General features: G+C 45.1%; 1 protein-coding gene across 7 annotated transcripts in view; it reads right to left on the reverse strand.

The window, feature by feature from the left end:
- LOC110581909 (zinc finger protein 135) overlaps positions 1-19,161 on the reverse strand; it is a 110,187-nt gene that overhangs the window by 68,887 nt on the left and 22,139 nt on the right. Inside the window, exon 3 of one of the 7 annotated variants that reach the window (XM_044911401.1) lies at positions 2,583-2,594. The exons of the other annotated variants lie outside the window; for them this stretch is intronic. Coding sequence (XP_044767336.1) covers positions 2,583-2,594 — 12 coding nt within the window. The remainder of the gene's footprint in view (positions 1-2,582; positions 2,595-19,161) is intronic. 7 annotated transcript variants of the gene reach the window in all.

Below are 19,161 nucleotides of genomic sequence, written 5' to 3' on the forward strand. Positions count from 1 at the left end.
CCTGCCCTTTTTCTCTCTTCTTGTGCTCTTTTTGCTTGCTCCTTCCTGAGACTCCAGCAGGGCCACTGCCAATTTACACTTCCCTTCTAGACTAGTTAGGAAAAGGAGCTCCTTGGGGCAGTGTAGAAGGAAAACTCTTCATTTGCTTTAGAGATACTACACCTGGGTACAGTAGGGCTAACAGCTGAAATTGTGAGATCAGTGGACTGTGAGGAGTCTGATGCATCACCCCTTAAAAGCCCTGCCCGACTCATGGCCAATATGACTGTTTTTTTTGTTTTGTTTTTATAGATTTTATTTGAGAGAAAGAGAGGGAGAGAGAGAGCACAAGTAGGGGGGAGAGGGAGAAGCAGGCTCCCAGCTGAGCAGGGAGCCCGGTGGGGCTCAGTCCCAGGACCCTGGGATCATGACCTGAGCCGAAGGCAGGTCCTTAACCGACAGGGCCACCCAAGCGCCCCCTATATGACTAGTTTTAGCCATATGTGCAGACCCAAGACCTCATTCATCCTCCCACAGGCTGGGTTGCAATTCTTTAATACAACAATCAGGAATTCCTGTTGGAAGGCTAAATAATGGCCTTCAGATCTTGCAATGTGGAGATGATCCTGGGTTATCTGGTGGGGGGCAATGTCACCACAGGGGTACATACGGGGTCAGAGTCAGAGGAGAGGTGATGGAGCCAGAAGTTAGATCAATGCATTTCAAGATGGGAGAGGTGTTACGAGGCAAGGAATGTGGGTAGCTTCTAGAAGGTCGTAAAGTCAGGGAAATTAATTCTCCATGTACATCCTCCAGAAGGAACCAGCCCTGCTGACACCTTGTTATCCTGGTGAAAGTGATTTTGGACTTCAGGCTTCCAGAACTGTAAGAGAATAAATGTGTGTATTTTTAAGGCACCAAGCTTGTGGTAACTTGTTACAGCAGCCATAGGAAACGAACACACTTCCCTTTCTAGTTCTTGTAGACCTTTAACCTTCCCTGCTCCTGTTTGGTGAGGTATTCAGTGTCTGTTGGCTTTCCAGCAAGTTAATAAACACGGATTAAAAAACAAAAAACCTCTGGTGGTGTCTGTCTACTTTGAGAGTAGGCATGGCTGCTCAGCCAGGTGCCCCTTGGGCATCCACACAGCCCTGTCAGAGCTAGTCTGGAAAATTAAGTCCAATTAAGGAACAGCTATTCCTTAGCGAAAGGAAATTTAAGAAAAGTTAAGGAAAAGATGCCGCTTACCTCTTTTTACACCTCCTGTCCACTAGTTTGGCTGAGGGGAAAGGCAACTTTCAGCATCCTAAAAGAAGTCCATAGCCTAAGAATGTGTGTGGGAGGTCCAGATGTGCTCATTCAATATGGAGACATGGGATGTTCGTGATGGTTGCCACCATGTTTCTAGTTTCCATTAATCCACACCTGTCTTTGTATTCATTAATGTGTAATATTTCAAAGAAAAGGAAGAGGGGGGCCTGGGTGGCTCAGTCGTTAAGCATCTGCCTTCGGCTCAGGTCATGATCCCAGGGTCCTGGGATCGAGCCCCACATCGGGCTTCCTGCTCCACGGGAAGCCTGCTTCTCCCTCTCCCACTCCCCCTGCTTGTGTTCCCTCTCTCTGTGTCTGTCTCTGTCAAATAAATAAATAAAATCTTAAAGAAAGGAAAGGGGGCCTGGACTTTTGTAGTCAGATAAAAAAGGGAGTCATCCATGAGTCTTATGGGAGACATGAGGAAGGATGGAGTAATTGAGGAAGTGTGGAGCCCCTGTCTATCTGGGTCTTACTTGGAATATGTGAGAGCAGGTGGGCTTTTGCATTTCTTGGAACACAGGGGGGTGAGGGAATTTCTCCAGGAGCCCAGGTCTGAAATACAGTTCAAAATTGTCTGTATATGTCTTAGTCTATTCAGGCTGCCATAACAAACTAAAATAGACTGAGTGGCTTAAAGAACAAACACTTCTCATAGTTCTGGAGACTGGGAAGTGCAAAATTAAGGCACTGGCAGATTTGGTGTCTGGTGAGAGAGTGCCTGCCTCCTTATTCACAGATTAGTTGTCTTCTCACTGTGTCCTCATGGTGGAAAGGGTGAGAGAGTTCTCAGGGGTGTCTTATAAGGGCATTAATCCTATTCATGTGGGCTCCACCCTCAGATCTAATCACCTCCCAGAGGCCCCACCTCCAAATACCAGCCCATTGTGGGTTAGGAGTTCAATATGAGTTTGGGCAAGGCACAAGCATTCAGTCTCTAACAGGTTTTCATTTCTCTTGGGTAAATACCTAGGCGTGCAATTGCTGGGTCCTATGGTGTCTATTTTGAACTTTGTATGAAACTGCAAAGTTCCTTTCCAAAGTGGTGGTGCATTTTGCTTTCCCACAGTAACAGTCGAGACTTTCTGTTGATCTGTATCCTTGCCAACGCTTGAAATGTCAATTTTATTTTTATTTTTGTCATTCTGAATTGTAACCTTAAAGCAGTACTTTTGGCTCCCCTGCATGGTGCAGTTGGTTGGGCATCTGACCCTTGGTTTCTGGTCAGGTTGTGATCTTGGGGTCGTGGGATCAAGCCCCACGTCGGGCTCCAAGCACAGCAGGGAGTCTACTGGGGTTTCTCCCTGTCCCTCTGCCCCTTCCTGTGCTTGCTTGCGTGCGTGCGCATGTGCTCCGTCTCTCAAATAAATAAATCTTTTTTTTAAAAAAGCAGTATTTTTTTTTTAAGATTTTATTTATTTACTTGACAGAGACAGCAAGAGAGGGAACATAAGTCGGGGGAGCGGGAAAGGGAGAAGCAGGCTTCCCGCTGAGCAGGGAGCCCCATGTGGGGCTCAATCCCAGGACCCTGACATCATGACCTGAGCCGAAGGCAGACGCTTAACGACTGAGCCACCCAGGCACCCCCCAAAAAAGCAGTACTTCTGATGGCTTGTTGTATCAGTCAGCTCAAGGTAAGTTATGCTGCATTAACAAGTGGCAGCAAAAATCCTATGGGCTTGCAATGCCAGTGCTCTACTCCATGTTGCCTTCACTCGGGTGGGGAGCAGCCTCTCTTCCTCTGCATTGCTGATCTCATGGTAGAGGGCAAGGAGGACGGGTAGACTCCTGTAGGGGCTCTGAAAGCTCCTTAATGGCACCTGCACTTCCACTCCCTTTCCTTGTCAAAGCAAGTTCATAACCAAGCCTGAGGTCACTGGGGCAGGGATGTGTAATCCTTACTGGGGGAGAGGCAGCAAGTATCTTTAACCATAATACAGGTTATCTCAGTTATATTACATCATCATGTCTTTGGCCTGGCAATGTGTGGGTTTTTTGTTGTCGTCGTCGTTTTAAGTAGGCTCTATGCTGGGGCTTGAATTCACAACCCTGAAATCAAGACCTGAGCTGAGGGGCACCCGGGTGGCTCGGTTGGGTGTCCAACTCTTGATTTCGGTTCAGGTCATGATCTCGGGGTCCTGAGATTGAGCCCTGAATCGGGCTCTGAGCTCAGCTTGGAGTCTGCTTGTCCTTCTCCCTCTGCTCTCCCTGCTGTGATTCCTCACTTTCTCTCTCAAATAAATAAAATCTTAAATAAAAAACAGACCTGATGTGAGATCAACCAACTAAGCCACCCAGGTGCCCCATGGCCTGGCAATGTTTTAATTGATGCTACTGTCACCTCCCTGGCCCCTTCTCATATTCCCCTTAGTTACTCTGTTCCAGTCTCAGTGGCCTCCCTGGTATTCCTCAAATGCCAGGCATGTTATTTCAGGGCCTCTGCAATCACTTGACTTTGTGGGGATCCTCTTCCCCCAATACCTTTGGGATCACTTCGTCACCTGCAATTCATTACTCAGACATCACTTTTCAGTGAGTCCTTTCCTGACTTTTCTATTTAAGAGAGACTGCCCCTGCCCAACACGCACTCACTCCCCCATCCTCGTTCCCTGCTTTATGTATCTCCAAGGCATTGACTGCCAACTGATTGATACATGATGGCGTTGTACTTATTTGTCTCTCCTGCTGTCGTGTAAACATCTTGTTTTGGTTTCTGTTGTGTCCCTGGCCTTTAGAATACTGCAGCAGATGCCCAGTGTTTGTTGAACTAAGTTAGATGGAGGTGAGCCAGCACTAGTGAACAGTGGGCAGCCATATCCTGGGTGCATATCTCTGTTGTTTCCTGTTTCTAAAGTAATTCTTCCTCACTGAAAAAAAAAATGCTTGGGATATACAGAAAAATACGAAATTAAGAAATTGCATCCAGAATCTCCTTTGTTACCAGCAATCATTATTAGTATCTTGGAATATGCCTTCCAATTCATTCAAGTCAGCAAATATTTGGTGAATATCTTTATTCAAATACTTATATTTGGGGAGCAATCATTATTAATATCTTGGAATATATCTTCCAGTTCATTCAAATCAACACATTTGGTGAGTGTCTCACATGTTGTTGGCACATTATCCCCTGTGAAAGACAACAACATGTCCCTCCTCATGGAGCTGTCCAGCTAGAGAGCAAGATGGGCATTTATTTATCAAACAATCATGAAAACATCAGTGTGAGCTGTAAGAGGAGGAGAGGTTAACCAAGGGAGGGAAGACTGCCTCACAGAGAGCAGTATGTACTGATGCAGCAGGGAATGTAGGGGCATCAGAGAGGAAGAGATGAGGGGAGCCGGCAGGATGAGGTAGGCAAGAGCCTTGTAGAACTGATTACGTTAAGTGAACACTCAGAATGGTGACCGAAGAAGCAACTGGTCCTGGGAAAAACTGAAAGGAGGCAGCCAGATGAAGAAGAAATGGCTTAGGAGGGAGGAGGGAAGCCACGGTGTGTGGTGATGTTATGGACCAAGAGAGAACAGGATTTAGGGAGGAGAGACTCCCTTAAATACCAGGGAGGGGCAACAAAGCCATTGGAATCCCTTCATGGGAAACAATTGGGGAAATTGCCTCACTGGAGAAAAGGTGGGTTATGGGGTATGAGGCTGCCTTTGCCAAATAAAAAAATCCACATTTACAAGGGTAACACTTGAGACCCCAAAAGATAAACAGATTGAGAGTGTGTATAACCACGTCCCAGGAGAAAAAAATAGCAAAGACATAAGTAAATGGACATCTAAGCTTATAGTGACCAAAGGAATTTAACTGAATCAGTCGTCATTTCTGGTAAAATAGATTAAACAACATTCAGGTGAAAAAAAAAAGTTAGGAGCACCTGGGTGGCTCAGTCGGTTAAGTGTCTGCCTTTGGCTCAGGTCGTGATCCCCAGGGTCCTGGGTTCGAGCCCCCCTTTGGGCTCCCTCCTCATGGGGAGCTTGCTTTTCCCTCCTTCTCCTTCTCCCAGCCCTTGGCAGCCACTAATCTACTTTCTGTCTTCACAGATTTGACTACTCTGGACATTTCATATAAATGGATTCATAAAATATGTGGTCCTCTTTGACTTATTTCATTTAGCATTATGTTGTCAGTGTTCATCCATGTTGAATCATGTGTCAGCACTTCATTCTTTACATGATTGAATAATAGTCCATTGTGTGGATATATCACCTTTTGTTTATCCATTCATTCGTCAACAGACAATGGTTGGTTTCCACTTTTTGGCTATTATGGATAATGCTACTATGATCCTTCATGTACAAGTTTTTGTGTGGATTTATGCTTTCAACACTCTTGACTGGATAACTATGGATTGGAACTGCTGGGTTACATGGTAACTCTCTGTTTAAGCTTTTGAGGGATTGCCAAACTTGTTCACAACTGTACCATTTTAGATTCCCACCAACAGTGTATAAGTGTTCTGATTTCTCCACATTCTTTTCAATGCTTTTTATTGTCTTTTAGATTATAGATATCCTAGTGGGTATGAAGTAATATCTTCTGGTTTTGCAAACATTTTAAATAGCTAAAATCCAGTGATCATACCTCACTGTACCGTCAGGGGTTAGCAAACTTTTTTGTAAAGGGTAAGATAATATTTTAGGCTTTGCACATCATATGGTCTGTGCTACAAGTACTAAACTCAACTGTTGTAGTGTGAAAGCAGCTACAGACAATTTGTAAGCAATTGAGCATGGTTGCATTCCAGTACAACTTTATTCATGGATTTTGAAATTCGAATTTCATATAATTTTCATGTGCCATGAATACTATTATTTTTATTTTCTTCAACATTCAAAGATCTAAAAACCATCCTTAACCAACCATACAAAAACAGGTGGATTTACCGTGGTTTGCTGACCGCTACTATCCACAAAAATCAGCTCCTGAGGATTGTAGCTCTAAATGTGAAAGGCAAAACGATCGAGTTCAGATGAAAATACAGAACATCTTTGTGATCTTGGCGTAGGCAAACGTTTCTTAACCAAACCAAGGGTAATTGATAAGCCTGTCTACATTAGAATTAAGAACTGTGTTCATTAGGAAGCAGTATTATGCAAGTGGAAAGGCAAGCAAGCGACAGACTAGGGGAAGGTAACTGTCGCTCATAGACGCAAGAAAGGACTGATACACAAAACATGTAAAGAACTCGGCATCTCAACAAGAAAGAAAGTGCAGGGGAGAAATTGGCAAACGATTGGGACACGAGCCCTCACGAACGCCCCACCCGGGTCCCCGCCCGGCCGGAGAAGCCCCAGCTGGGAGGCCGGAGGCGCGCGCATGCGCACGACCGGCCCGCGCGCCCGCGTCGACGCTCCGGCCTGGTGTGCCGCCCAGGTGGCCCCGCGGAGGCCAGCACCTGGCGGTGGGGGGCGGGCGCCGGCTGGCGGTCCTGCGCGGGGCTGAGGCTGAGGCGCTGACCCCTCCGGTCTCCTGGCCCCGGGAGGTGCAGGCCCCGTTCTCCTTGCCCGCCCGGCCGGCGCGGACCCTTCGCTTCCCTCTCCTCCCGCGCGGGGGCCCCTCCTTTCCTTCTCGCTGGCGCGGAGCACAGCCCGCCCCCGCAACCGCCTCCCCCTGTCCCAGCGCCCGGCAGGTGCGCGCCTCCCCCTTGCTCTCGCCCTGTGTGGGTGGACGCCCCTCTCTGCTCCTTCTCCGCTCCCTCCTCGCGAGGTTTGGGCTGGCACAGCCTCCTCTGTTTCCCGGGTGCCTTCCCAAAGATGCTTTCTCAGACTCCTGGCGTCTGCCTCCCCCTTCGCCTTCCACAGACCGATTTCCCACACTGCGTCTTTGGGGTGCCTGTCAATGTTTCTGTCCTTCCCCTATCCACTGAATTCGCTCTCCCGTTTTTCCGTTTTGGTTTTTTTTTAAGATTTTATTTATTTATTTGAGAGAGACAGAGAGTGAGCAGGAGGGTGAGAGTAGCAGAGGGAGAGGGAGAAGCAGGCTCCCGGCTGAGCAGGGACCCCGATGCGGGGCTCCATCCCAGGGCCCCGGGATCATGACCTGAGCCCAAGGCACGCGCTTAACCGACTGAGCCACCCAGGCGCCCCAGGCGCTCCCAGTTTTCACCCCCACCTCCAATCCCTGGTAGTGGACCGGGTTGCCCCTCCCCACAGGACGCTAATGCCCTGATGCTGTCTGCCCCCGGGGCGACAGACACCTCAGACTTTGGAGTCCTCAGCTGAGCCTCTGGTCTCCCCCAAACCCACTCCTTCCAGTCTCTGTAAATGGCGACTCCTTTTTCTGCCCACAGGCCTCAAGGTTCACCTTGACCTTTCTCTTTCCCCAACCTCCACATCTTCCCTGCCCGAAAATTCCATGTCTGTAACTCTAAGGTATTTCCAGAACTCAACCCCTTCACCACTCCCTTCTCTGTGTAACAGGCACCTCCTTCCTGCGCCCATGCCTCTGCCCTCCTCCTCCTCACCATCTGTTCCTCATTGGTAGCTAGTGGGAGCCTGGGAGGTCGCATGTCAGATGGCGTCTCTTCTCTGCTCCCAAGTCTCCTCAGTAGCAGCCAGAATCCTCAGGAGTTCCAGAACAGGGGCTGCTGGCCCAGTAACTTTGCTGCTGGTTTGCACATGGTAGGAGCTTGCATCAGAGTCCTGCCACCTTCCTTGAGCAGTGTGTTCCCTGAATCTGCTTTTGAACAGTGGGTGGAGATTCGGGCAGTCAGTCACACCAGTGCTAACTAAGAAAACTGACCCACGTCTGTGTGCATCCTGAATTTCCAGAGTGAGTGTTTGATGGAGACAGACTTTGCAGTTTGTTCTTTGTGTCTTCCCCACTAGAAAGCCAGCTCCACCAGACAGGGGTCTTCATCTGTCTCATCCATTGCTGATGCATCCCTACCTAGAACAGGGCCTGGCACATAGTAGGCATTCAATAAATATTTGGTTAGTGAATGAAAAAGGGCCACCCCAGTGTGACCACAGGAGGGAGTGGGCCCTCCCCAAGAGACTTAAGATCACAGAAGGGGTTTGTGACTCATCTAGCAGACACTTAACCTTTGTCTTCAGGCTGTTAGAGATTTTCCCTTTATAATATCTGTAGCCTCGAGCAATATGGGGTAAGGTTTGTGTGTGTGTGTTTGTGTTTGGGATTGACGTGCTTGATGTGTGAACTTCTGCAATCTGCTTCTCTCACCAGTATTTGGTTTCTACACGTACTGTTTTCACTGTTGTACAGTAGTCTACCTTGTGAAGGTGCCGCAAATTTTTCCTCCTTCCCCCCACTGTTGCCACTGATGGACAGCTGGGAAGTTTGCAGTTTTTCAATGTTCCCAACAGTGCTTTAGTGGGCATCTTGAACATGTGTTCTTGCAAAAAGGGTAAGGGTTTCCCCAGCCTGGGGTTTTCTTTTTCTTTTTTGACCCAGGCATTATAAGAAACACACTTACATTCATAACCCATATGCATATGTAACTGGAGCAAAAGTTTGATGAAATAACACTAAGGGCAAGGTCCTCTTATGTTAGTTTTGATTTTTTTTTAGATTTTTATTTATTTATGTATTTGAGACAGAGAGAACGAGAGAGAGAGAGCATGTGAGAGGGGGGAGGGTCAGAGGGAGAAGCAGACTCCCCGCAGAGCAGGGAGCCCGATGCGGGACTCGATCCCGGGACTCCAGGATCATGACCTGAGCCGAAGGCAGTCGCTTAACCAACTGAGCCACCCAGGCGCCCAGTTTTGAATTTTTAATGCTGAGCTACCACATGCTTTGCATTTTAAATTTTGATTTCAACCCGAAATTGTTCTTCAAAGGGGCTGTACCATTTTTTCTGCTGATAAAGACATGTTAATGATGTGGAAGCTACCCATAATATTAACTGGGAAAAACATAGAAAAGGACCCAAAATTGTATATACAGTTTGACTTCAACTATACCAAAATGATTCTCTAGGAAGAGAACAGGATATATATATTTTTTTCCTCTTTTATTTATTTGTTTGTTTGTTTGTTTGACAGAGAGAGCGAGAGAGGGAATACAAGCAGGGGGAGTGAGAGAGGGAGAAGCAGGCTTCCCGCGGAGCAGGGAGCCCGATGCGGGGCTTGATCCCAGGACCCTGGGATCATGACCTGAGCCGAAGGCAGACGCCCAACGACTGAGCCACCCAGGTGCCCATTTTTTCTTCTTTTAAATGAATGACTCTAGCTTGGACTGCAGGGGTGGAGGAGGTGCAAAGTGGTGGGATTCGGGCTGAATTTGAAAGTCAGAGCTGTCAGATTAGATGTGGCTTTTGAGAAAAGACACAGAATGGGGGATAAGGCCCAGGTTTCTGGCCCACTCCACTGGGAAAACGAAGTGGCTGTTTACTGGGAGGAGCAGCATAGGTGGGTGGGTGCTGTCAGAGTAGGACTCTGGCTTTCAGCTTTTTGGCACTTCAGTGTACAATGTCTTGCAGATCTGTGAGAGAGTGAGAAGTCAGAGGAGCCATGTCGTTGGGAGAGGGGAAGTCAGTATAAAAACGAGAGCCTAGTGTAATGTGCTGCTTTGGGAGTGCAAGGTGCAGAGGAGGGGAAGAAAGATTTTGGACAGAAGGAGAACCGAGGCATCACAAGTCATTAAAGCAGCATCTTGGGGACAGTTGGAGACCAAGGATCTCCTTCATGAGTAGATGGCAGATATATGGCTAGATCCTTTCCTGAAACCTCTGAAAGCGGAGTCACATATGATGCATAGTTATGTGCAGAAAGCAACAGCTTTGCTGTTTGCACAATTGCTAGTTCTCCTTGATTTCTTGTTTCTTAGAAGTGTGTTCCTGGCCTTTTCCAATGGTAGTTCGTACCCAAAGTAAACCCCACCTTGGTTATGGTGCTTCTCTTTAGTGACTCTGACCTGCCTGCTGGTTTAGTAGGATCTAGGACCATGCTTTGACTAGCCTCAGTCACTCCAGTGGTTTCTGTTGTTCACTCTGTTTTGCTTTTTTATACCAAGTGTGAAAAAAACCCCAGAAAACTCATGTAGACTGCATCTGTACTACCTAGACATTTGGGTCGATTCCTCCTTCCTTGAACATCCCAAATATGCTAGTTTTCCCAGCTTGCCAGAAGGGACCTTCATTTCTTTCTACAAAGCTATAAGCCACAGAACGGGTTCCAGGCTGTACCCCGGTGAGCTTTGTGGTAGTTTGTGCCAAAGGAAGTTTAAACCTTGTCTTTCATGGTGGGCATGTCACATAATGGCACTGATGTATGGTAGGATTTATTCTCAAGTTTGATACTTCAGATATGTGCTTGACTGCACAACTTGTCTGTTAAACACGAAGACCAATTCTTTTAGAACCTCCGCAAATAACCACATTGCTGTTACAAATAAAGAGGTTTGGTGAAAGTGTTTAATCCTGGATTCTGAGGGGTCGATGAGAATGAGAAACCATTTAAACAATATTTTACTGTGCTAAGGATTGGAAATAGATCTACATAACCATCAGAATATAAAATAGTAAGAATAATACTAAATATTCCAAATAGTCACCAGGAGAATTCTTCTACCAATTTGTTTGGCCTTAGTTAATTCTTATTTCACTGACTATTAGTGCAGCAGTCCATTTTGATGAAGTCAGCACTTCCTTTGGGACTAAAAATGATCCTGGAGATCCTGACTCCATCTCTCAGTTCAATCTGACACTTACCTAGGGGATATCAGGTCGAAATCCCATATCCACAAAAGTATTTATAATTAGAAGTACCTGGTTCACTCATTTCTACAGAATCTTTGAGATTGTCCTTAGCAGAAGACCCAGTTTGTGTTCTGGCTTTTAGCAGAGTGTCTAGGCAGGAAAGCTGAAACCACAGGTAGTAATGAGAAAATGGAGTGGTGGTGATTTATTCCAGGATAAGCAATATAAGCATGGAGGAGAAGACATACTCTGTTGGCGTGTGGTGCAGGGATGTTTGGGGATGGTGGGAGTCGCCTCTCCCCAGAGGGTGAGGACCTTGGCAAATTTCCCCAGTCTTTCTATCTTTCCTATGAACAATCTCTGAAACATATTTATATTATTGACATTTCATTAGTGTAGAATTAGATTGGGGTCAAAAACATTTTCAAATTTTTGTTTCTCTTAAAATAATGTCTGATCTTGGAAATGCAAAATCAAAGAATCAGAGGTGATGGGTCTCTTGGTGAGAGAAGAATGGCTGCCAAGGATGGTTAATATAGCTGGGCTGCCTCTTACTTAAAGTGATGATCCAGTGTTTAAGAATCAACATAGCAACAAAATAAAACAAAACATGGCAGAAAGCAGCAGTTTTCGAGAACCCTGTTTTCTTCAGATGAGAGGACCTTTTGTTTTTCATAATTAAGAGAATAACTAAGTCAGTCCGAAGCATAAAGAGGTGTTTGGTGAGGTGAAGCATCTCTGTGCTCCGGGCTGATTACACAGAAAGGAGAAAGAAGTACAGAGGATGAATGAAAGATGAAAGCATCAGGAGGAACCCTGGATGGAATATGAGTAATCATCAGAGATAGGCGAGATTTCAGATGTCTGTCCTTCCATGATGCCTTTTACTAAAAATGATCCTTAGGAAACAAGGTATTAAAAGCATTACTCTGGGCATGAGAGGAAGGTGAGTGTGGTTATAAATGGGCAACATTTTGGCGTTGGAACTGCTCCAGAACCTATCACCGTGATAAAATTGTGTAAAACTTGATACACACACAAGCAAATGAGTACAGCTAAAATTGGGGAAATGTGAGTATGACCCGTGGATCATATGAAAGTTAGTATTCTAGTTGTGATATTTTCTGTGGTTTTGAGAAATATTACTATTGGGGGAAACTAGATAAAGTGTACAAGGTGCCATTCCCTAATCTTTCTTACAAATGCCTGAGAATCTACAGTCATGTTCAATAAAAATTTCAGTTAAAAAAATACAACACAGCACCCCATCTGGAGTTCCTTCTCCAGAGGCTGAAATACATCATAACCAACTATTGGGTATCTTTGGCCTAAGGCAAAGACTGGTGCATAAGGAAGAACCCCAGAGACCAGAGTAAGCTTGAGTTCTTGAATGTGTGACCCGGATGTGATGTGAAGAGAGGACATGGGTTTACGGGCAGACATGGAGAGATTCTGAATCGTCTGACAAGAGCCATGAATGTGAGGAGGTCATGAGGGTCTGGAGCAGAGGTGGCTCTCTGTTGTCCTGCATGTAGATCTGGTCTAGCTAGGAGTCCTGAGAATTGAGAGAAAAGGGGTAGCTATCTAGAGTGAAATGTTCCCCAGAAGCTGTGAATCCTTTCACCTGTTTGAGAGCTCTGTAACAGCTGTCGTCGTGGGAAACCTGCACGTGCATTGCAGGGCTCTGTCTAGTACTGTTGCAAGGTGGTGGAGCCATGGTCTACCTAGAATCATGACCTGCACTGTCACACACCTTACCCTTCCAGTGAAGCCTGTAGTGGCCGAGGTCTGTGTGTGGATCCAGGGGGTCGGGTGCTGCATGATCAGTCATTAAGAACTGAGCTGTAGGGCGCCTGGGTGGCTCAGTCGGTTAAGCGACTGCCTTTGGCTCAGGTCATGATCCTGGAGTCCCGGGATCGAGTCCCACATCGGGCTCCCTGCTCAGCGGGGGGTCTGCTTCTCCCTCTGACCCTCCCCCTTCTCATGCTCTCTCTCTCTTAAATAAATAAAATCATGGGGCGCCTGGGTGGCTCAGTCGTTAAGCGTCTGCCTTCGGCTCAGGTCATGATCCCAGGGTCCTGGGATCGAGCCCCGCATCGGGCTCCCTGCTCTGCGGGAAGCCTGCCTCTCCCTCTCCCATTTCCCCTGCTTGTGTTCCCTCTCTCGCTGTGTCTGTCTCTGTCAAATAAATAAATAAATAAAATCTTTTAAAAAAATTTCCATGGAAATATACAGGCTGAAAAATATAAATGTACAGCTTAAAATTTTCACTAAGTAAACATACTTTGGGTCTGACTTTCTTTTTTTTTTTTTTAAAGATTTTATTTATTTATTTGAAACAGAGAGACACAGTGAGAGAGGGAACACAAGCAGGGGGAGTGGGAGAGGGAGAAGCAGGCCTCCCGCTGAGCAGGGAGCCTGATGCGGGGCTCGATCCCAGGACCCCGGGATCATGACCCGAGCCGTAGGCAGATGCCTAAGGACTGAGCCACCCAGGTGCCCCCGGGTCTGACTTTCATTTAACATTATGCTTGAGGTATTTACCCATATTATTTTGTGTACTTGTAGTTCATTTACTTTTGTTGATGTGTAGTATTTCATCATGTGAATAAGCCACAATTTATTCATCTCCACCTATTTTTTTTGACATTTGGGTAGTGTCCAGTCTTGGGCTGTTACGAACCATGTTACTGTGAATCTATGAACACATTTCTCTTGGTTATACACCTATGAGTGAAATTGCTGTCATAGTGTGGACAGAGGGTCACTTTTAGTAGATTTGCATCTGGCCAATTCTAATATTTACATGCCACCACTTTAACTCCTTTTTTCCCCCTCTAAGGATCCAGATATTTTCTCCCTTTTTCCCTCCAGTCTGGGAAACAAAGGTCAAAATGGAAACATCAAGTCAGGATGTTGTTGGAGTGGAACCATCTAATTTCATGAAAATGCAAAGATTCATGAGGGATGATTCCTGTTTATATACATTAGGAAAAATCTGAGAATGTGAGGAACAGGTAGAAATGCTTTATAAAAAATCCTGAAAAGCATTTGAGGCAAACAGCATCCACACAAAAGAACAGGAAGGTCTGGTGAAAGGCTGTGGTGGTTGTGAATATGGAGAAAGCATGAGTCTCTGCTCAGTCTTTGCTCCATCTCAAAAAGGTCCTGCAACAAAAGCTTTCTGTGAACATGACTCAGATGTTAAGCATTCCTGTTACATATGTTATTGTTGGAAAAGCTGTGAAGGTCACACACTTGATGAAAAGGACTATAAAACAGCTATCAGCCAAGCCGGTCAGCTTGGCCACCTTGGTGGAAATCTAACAGGAGATGAGCCCTCCAGATGTACCCAAAGTGGTAATTTTACAACCATTCTGCACCTCTTAGTGAACAGGATGTAATTATCAGAGAAAGGCAGCCACACAAAGGGGTGGGATGTGAGGAGGTGTTTGATCAGGGTGCGTGCTCTCATGAACAGAGAAGAAAGAAATTTGAAATGAATGCTATGAATGCAACAAATTTGGACAATCCTTCAGACAAAAATCTCACTTCCTTGGGCACCAGAGGACTCCTACTGAAGAGAGACTTTATCCCTGTAATGACAATGACCGCGGAAAATCCTTCTCTAAGGATTACATCCTGATTGTGCGTCAAAGAATCCATACAGAGAGAATCCTTATAAATGCAATAATTGTGGGAAAGCCTTCAGTGCCAGCTCTTGGCTTTATCAAGCACAAGAGGACCCACACAGGAGAGAAGACTCACGAGTGCAACCAGTGTGGGAAGTCTTTCAACCACCACTCTTCCCTTGTTTTGCATCACAGAATCCATACTGGAGAAAAAACATACAGATGTAGAGTGAGAAAAATCCTTCCCCGATGTTCCCCACCTTATTGTCCATCTGAGAATTCACATAGGAGAGAAGTCCTATGTATGTACAGAGTGTGGGAAGCCTTTATTTAATATCTCATGCTTTATTAAACATGAGAGAAGTCAAACCAGAGAGAGCCTATGGATGTGGAAAATCCTTCAGCTGCAACGGTCACCTCATTGTGCATTAAAAAAATCACTCTGCGGCACCTGGCTGGCTCAGTTGTGAGAGCATGCAACTCTTGATCTTGGGTTGTAAGTTTGAGCCCCATGTTGGGTGTAGAGATTACTTAAAATCTTAAATCATTCTGGAGAGAAACACTATGAGTGTAGAGTGTGGGAAAACTTGCATTGAGAGCTCTTAGCCTCATCTGGTACCAGAGAATTCATACTAGTGAGAAACCCTATGGCTGTAACCAGTGTCAGAAACTTCAGGAGTATTACTGGTCTCGTTCGGCACCAGAGGACTCATACTGGTGAGAAACCTTATAAGAGTAATCAGTGTGGCAGAGCTTCTGGGACAGCTGCTGTCTGTCCAAACACTAGAAGATACATTCTCAGGAGACCCTGTACCAGTGTTTCAAGTGTGGGGAAAGTTTCCAGAATAGCTCTGCTTTTTTTAAATTTTTTTGAAGATTTTATTTATTTATTTGACAGAGAGAGACACCCCGAGAGAGGGAACACAAGCAGGGGGAGTGGGAGAGGGAGAAGCAGGCTTCCTGCCGAGCAGGGAGCCCGATGTGGAGCTTGATCCCAGGACCCCGGGACCATGACCTGAGCCGAAGGCAGATGCCCAACCAACTGAGCCACCCAGGCGTCCCATTGGCCACATTTTTTTTTTTAATATTTATTTATTTTTAAAAAAGATTTTATTTATTTTTGACAGAGAGAGAGAGCACAAACAGGGGGAACAGCAGAGAAAGAGGGAGAAGCAGACTCCCCGCTGAGCAAGGAACCCGATGCGGGGCTCGATCCCAGGACCCTGGGATCATGACCCGAGCCGAAGGCAGACGCTTAACCGTCTGAGCCACCCAGGCACCCCGGCCACATTTTTAAAAAGTAAAAATTACAGGTGAAATTAATGTCAGTAGCATTTTATTCTACCCACCTATATCTCAAATACTATCATTTAAACATATGGCGCTGCTACATTTTAGATTCTCTGTAACTGCACATCTGGTGATTACTTCGTTTGGGCAACACAACTAGTGTGTCAGAGAATGAGTTCTGGAGAAACCCCCCTTGTAGGACATTCGTCCCATTACAGACCCACAATCAAATTTTTAGCACAACTGTAGAAGAAGTATGTGCCTGGAAGTTAGTCCTGACACCGAATCTGAAAGAGTCACTATATTTAATTTGTTTTAATATACATGTTCTTTTCACATTTTGACATCTCAGATATCAGGGTAATCGATGGCATGCTATATTTTAATTGGCAGCCTTTTTTTTCTTAGTAGCACATAAGATGTGCATCTTACCATTAACTGGTTCTCTGATTTGATAACAGGAATATCAGAAGGAAGAAGAACTGACTAGTGAGATTTATCCATTTGAAGAAAGACTAGAACTTTTTTCAAAGAAATGGCTGTTACTGCGATAACATATTTGTGGGAGCAAAAGACAGCAACAAGGTCCCCCTTCCACACTGCTGGATATTAAATGTCATCTGATTTAGGGGCGCCTGGGTGGCTCAGTCGGTTAAGCGGCTGCCTTCGGCTCGGGTCATGATCCCAAGGTCCTGGGACCGAGCCCTGTGTCGGGCTCCCTGCTCAGCGGGGAGCCTGCTTCTCCCTCTCCCTCTGCCTGCCTCTCTGCGTACTTGTTCTCTCTCTCTATCTCTCTGTCAAATAAATAAATAAAATCTTTAAAAAAATAAAATAAAAAAATAAATGTCATCTGATTTCTTTCTTGTAGCCTGTATCAGCTGTGATTATATTTTATTGTAAGATTGAAAATTCCTATAATGTGGAGGGAACCAATATGCAAAAGTATGCATAGGCTCTTAGTAGCTTGTTAAATGGAAAAATTTCTGCCTTCACAGGGCTTCTATTCTAGCTTATATATTGAAATACCCTTATATGCGGTATTGTGTGTATGCATGTGTGCACTTTGGGCATTTTATTTATAAAAGAAAACACTGCCTGACAGTAAATAGATATTCATTTAAGTAGTAAATCCTTGGCTGCTCAGAAGGCCTGTACATGAAACCCAGTTATGAAATAAAAATTGTATGAAGTTGCATGAAACCAGGCCCATGTGAGTATTAGTGTCATGGTTAAGAGTGCATCTTTTGACTTCGGTCAGACTTGGGTTTCTCATGGGTTTACATCTCAATAGCTGTGTGATCTTAGGTGAATTATTTTTTTTTAAAGATTTTATTTATTTATTCATGAGAGACAGAGAGAGAGAGAGAGAGAGAGGCAGAGAGAGAAGCAGGCTCCCTGCTCGGCAGGGGGTCTGCTTCTCCCTCTGACCCTCCCCCTTCTCGTGTTCTCTCTCTCATCTCTCTCTCTCTCTCAAATAAATAAATAAAATCGTTAAAAATAAAATAAAATGTGGACAAGCCCTACCTCATTAGGATTAAGAGAAGTGAGGTGTGGAGAGTGCCTGGGATGTAATAGTGTTCAGTATGTCTTAGTTGCTCCTGCACTCTTGCTCCCATCCTTGTGGCTATTATCATTGCTGCTCTTGTTGTTGATGATGTTTTGTTATTGTTGTTGCTTTTGCTGTTGTTGCTGTGAATGGTGATGACATTGATGTTACTCTCCTCTGACTCAGGAGACTTAAAGAGAAGGGACACCAGCAGCCTTCAAAACTACTATATCACAGGTAGTTCATAGATGGCATTGCTTCCTAACTCTAGTGTATATGATTGGCTGAAGGCCTCCTAAGGTGGGCAGAGTTGAAGAATCTAGGTGGGAGAGCACTAGAGGACAGGAGGATTAGAATCTCCAGGATGTTGATGATGGTAGCTGGGGTGTGTATGAATACCTGACCCAAGTGGAAGCGGGGCTCTAGGCACCAAGAAGACGAGGTCTTGGTAGGTTGACCATTGAGCATGTGTGCCCCAGAATAATGGCATATATTGGGATGAGAAGGAAGATGTTGCCCAGTGTTCATTCCATTGTGGTATATCTCCATCCCACAGAGATTGGAAAAGAACCTAGTCCTGTTTGGATAATTCCATGCTCATAAATTCAACAAGTTGGGTAAAGTGGCCCAATTTCTTGACAGTCAATTCACTCTACAAGTAAATAGGCCTATACCTATTGAAGTACTTTGGTTTTTTTTTTAAAGATTTTATTTTGAGAGAGAGCAGGTGAGCATGAGCAAGGAGAAGGGGCAGAGAGAGAGAGGGAGAAGGAGACTCCCTGCTGAGCAAGAAACCCAATGCAGGGCTCGATCCTAGGACCCCAGGATCGTGTCCGGAGCCAAAGGCAGATGCTTAACTGACTGAGCCACTCAGGCACCCTGAAGTAGGTGATTTATTTTTATTTTTTTCAAAACATACTCAAGGCCTGATAGTTTTGTTGAATTCTATCCAACACTTAAGGAAGAAATGTTGCCAGTTCCACACTTTGAGAACATAATAGGAGGAAACACCTCCTGATTGATTTTATAAGGTCAGCATTACCTGGATACTAAAACCAGACAATGACAAGAGAACTACAGAGTGATAGCCTTCATGAATATAAATACAAATATTCTCAATAAAATGTCAGCAACTTGAATTCTGTAATATATAAGAGCAACAATGCAACATGACCAGGGGGTTTATCCTGGAAATGCAAGGCTGTTTCAATATTTGAAAACCAGTCATGGGGCGCCTGGGTGGCTCAGTCAGTTAAGCGTCTGCCTTTGGCTTAGGTCATGATCTCAGAGTGCTGGGATGGAGCCCCGTGTCGGGCTCCCTGCTCAGCGGGGAGCCTGCTTCTCCCTCTGTTCCTCCTCCCCAACACTGCTCATGTGCTCCCTCTCAAATAAATAAAATCTTAAAAAAAAAAAAAAAACAGTCATTGTAACCCATCATATTAACAGACTAAAGAAAAACTACATGCTCTTACAAATAGATGTAGACAGAGCATTTGACAAAATTCATTATCCTTTCATAATAACAGTAGCAAACTAGGAATAAAGAGGAACTTCTTTAATCTGAAAAGAGCTTATGAAAGTAATGTATAGCCAACATCATAATGGTGAGCCACAGATAAGGATGACAGCGCTCCCTACTGGTATTAGAATCATATTGGAAGTCCTAGCCAATGCAATTAGGCAAGAAAAAAATACAAAAAGTGTACAAAAAATGCAATTTTCATCAAACTCCCAGGAAG

This window comes from Neomonachus schauinslandi, chromosome 16, assembly GCF_002201575.2.
Source record: "Neomonachus schauinslandi chromosome 16, ASM220157v2, whole genome shotgun sequence".
NCBI lineage: Eukaryota > Metazoa > Chordata > Mammalia > Carnivora > Phocidae > Neomonachus > Neomonachus schauinslandi.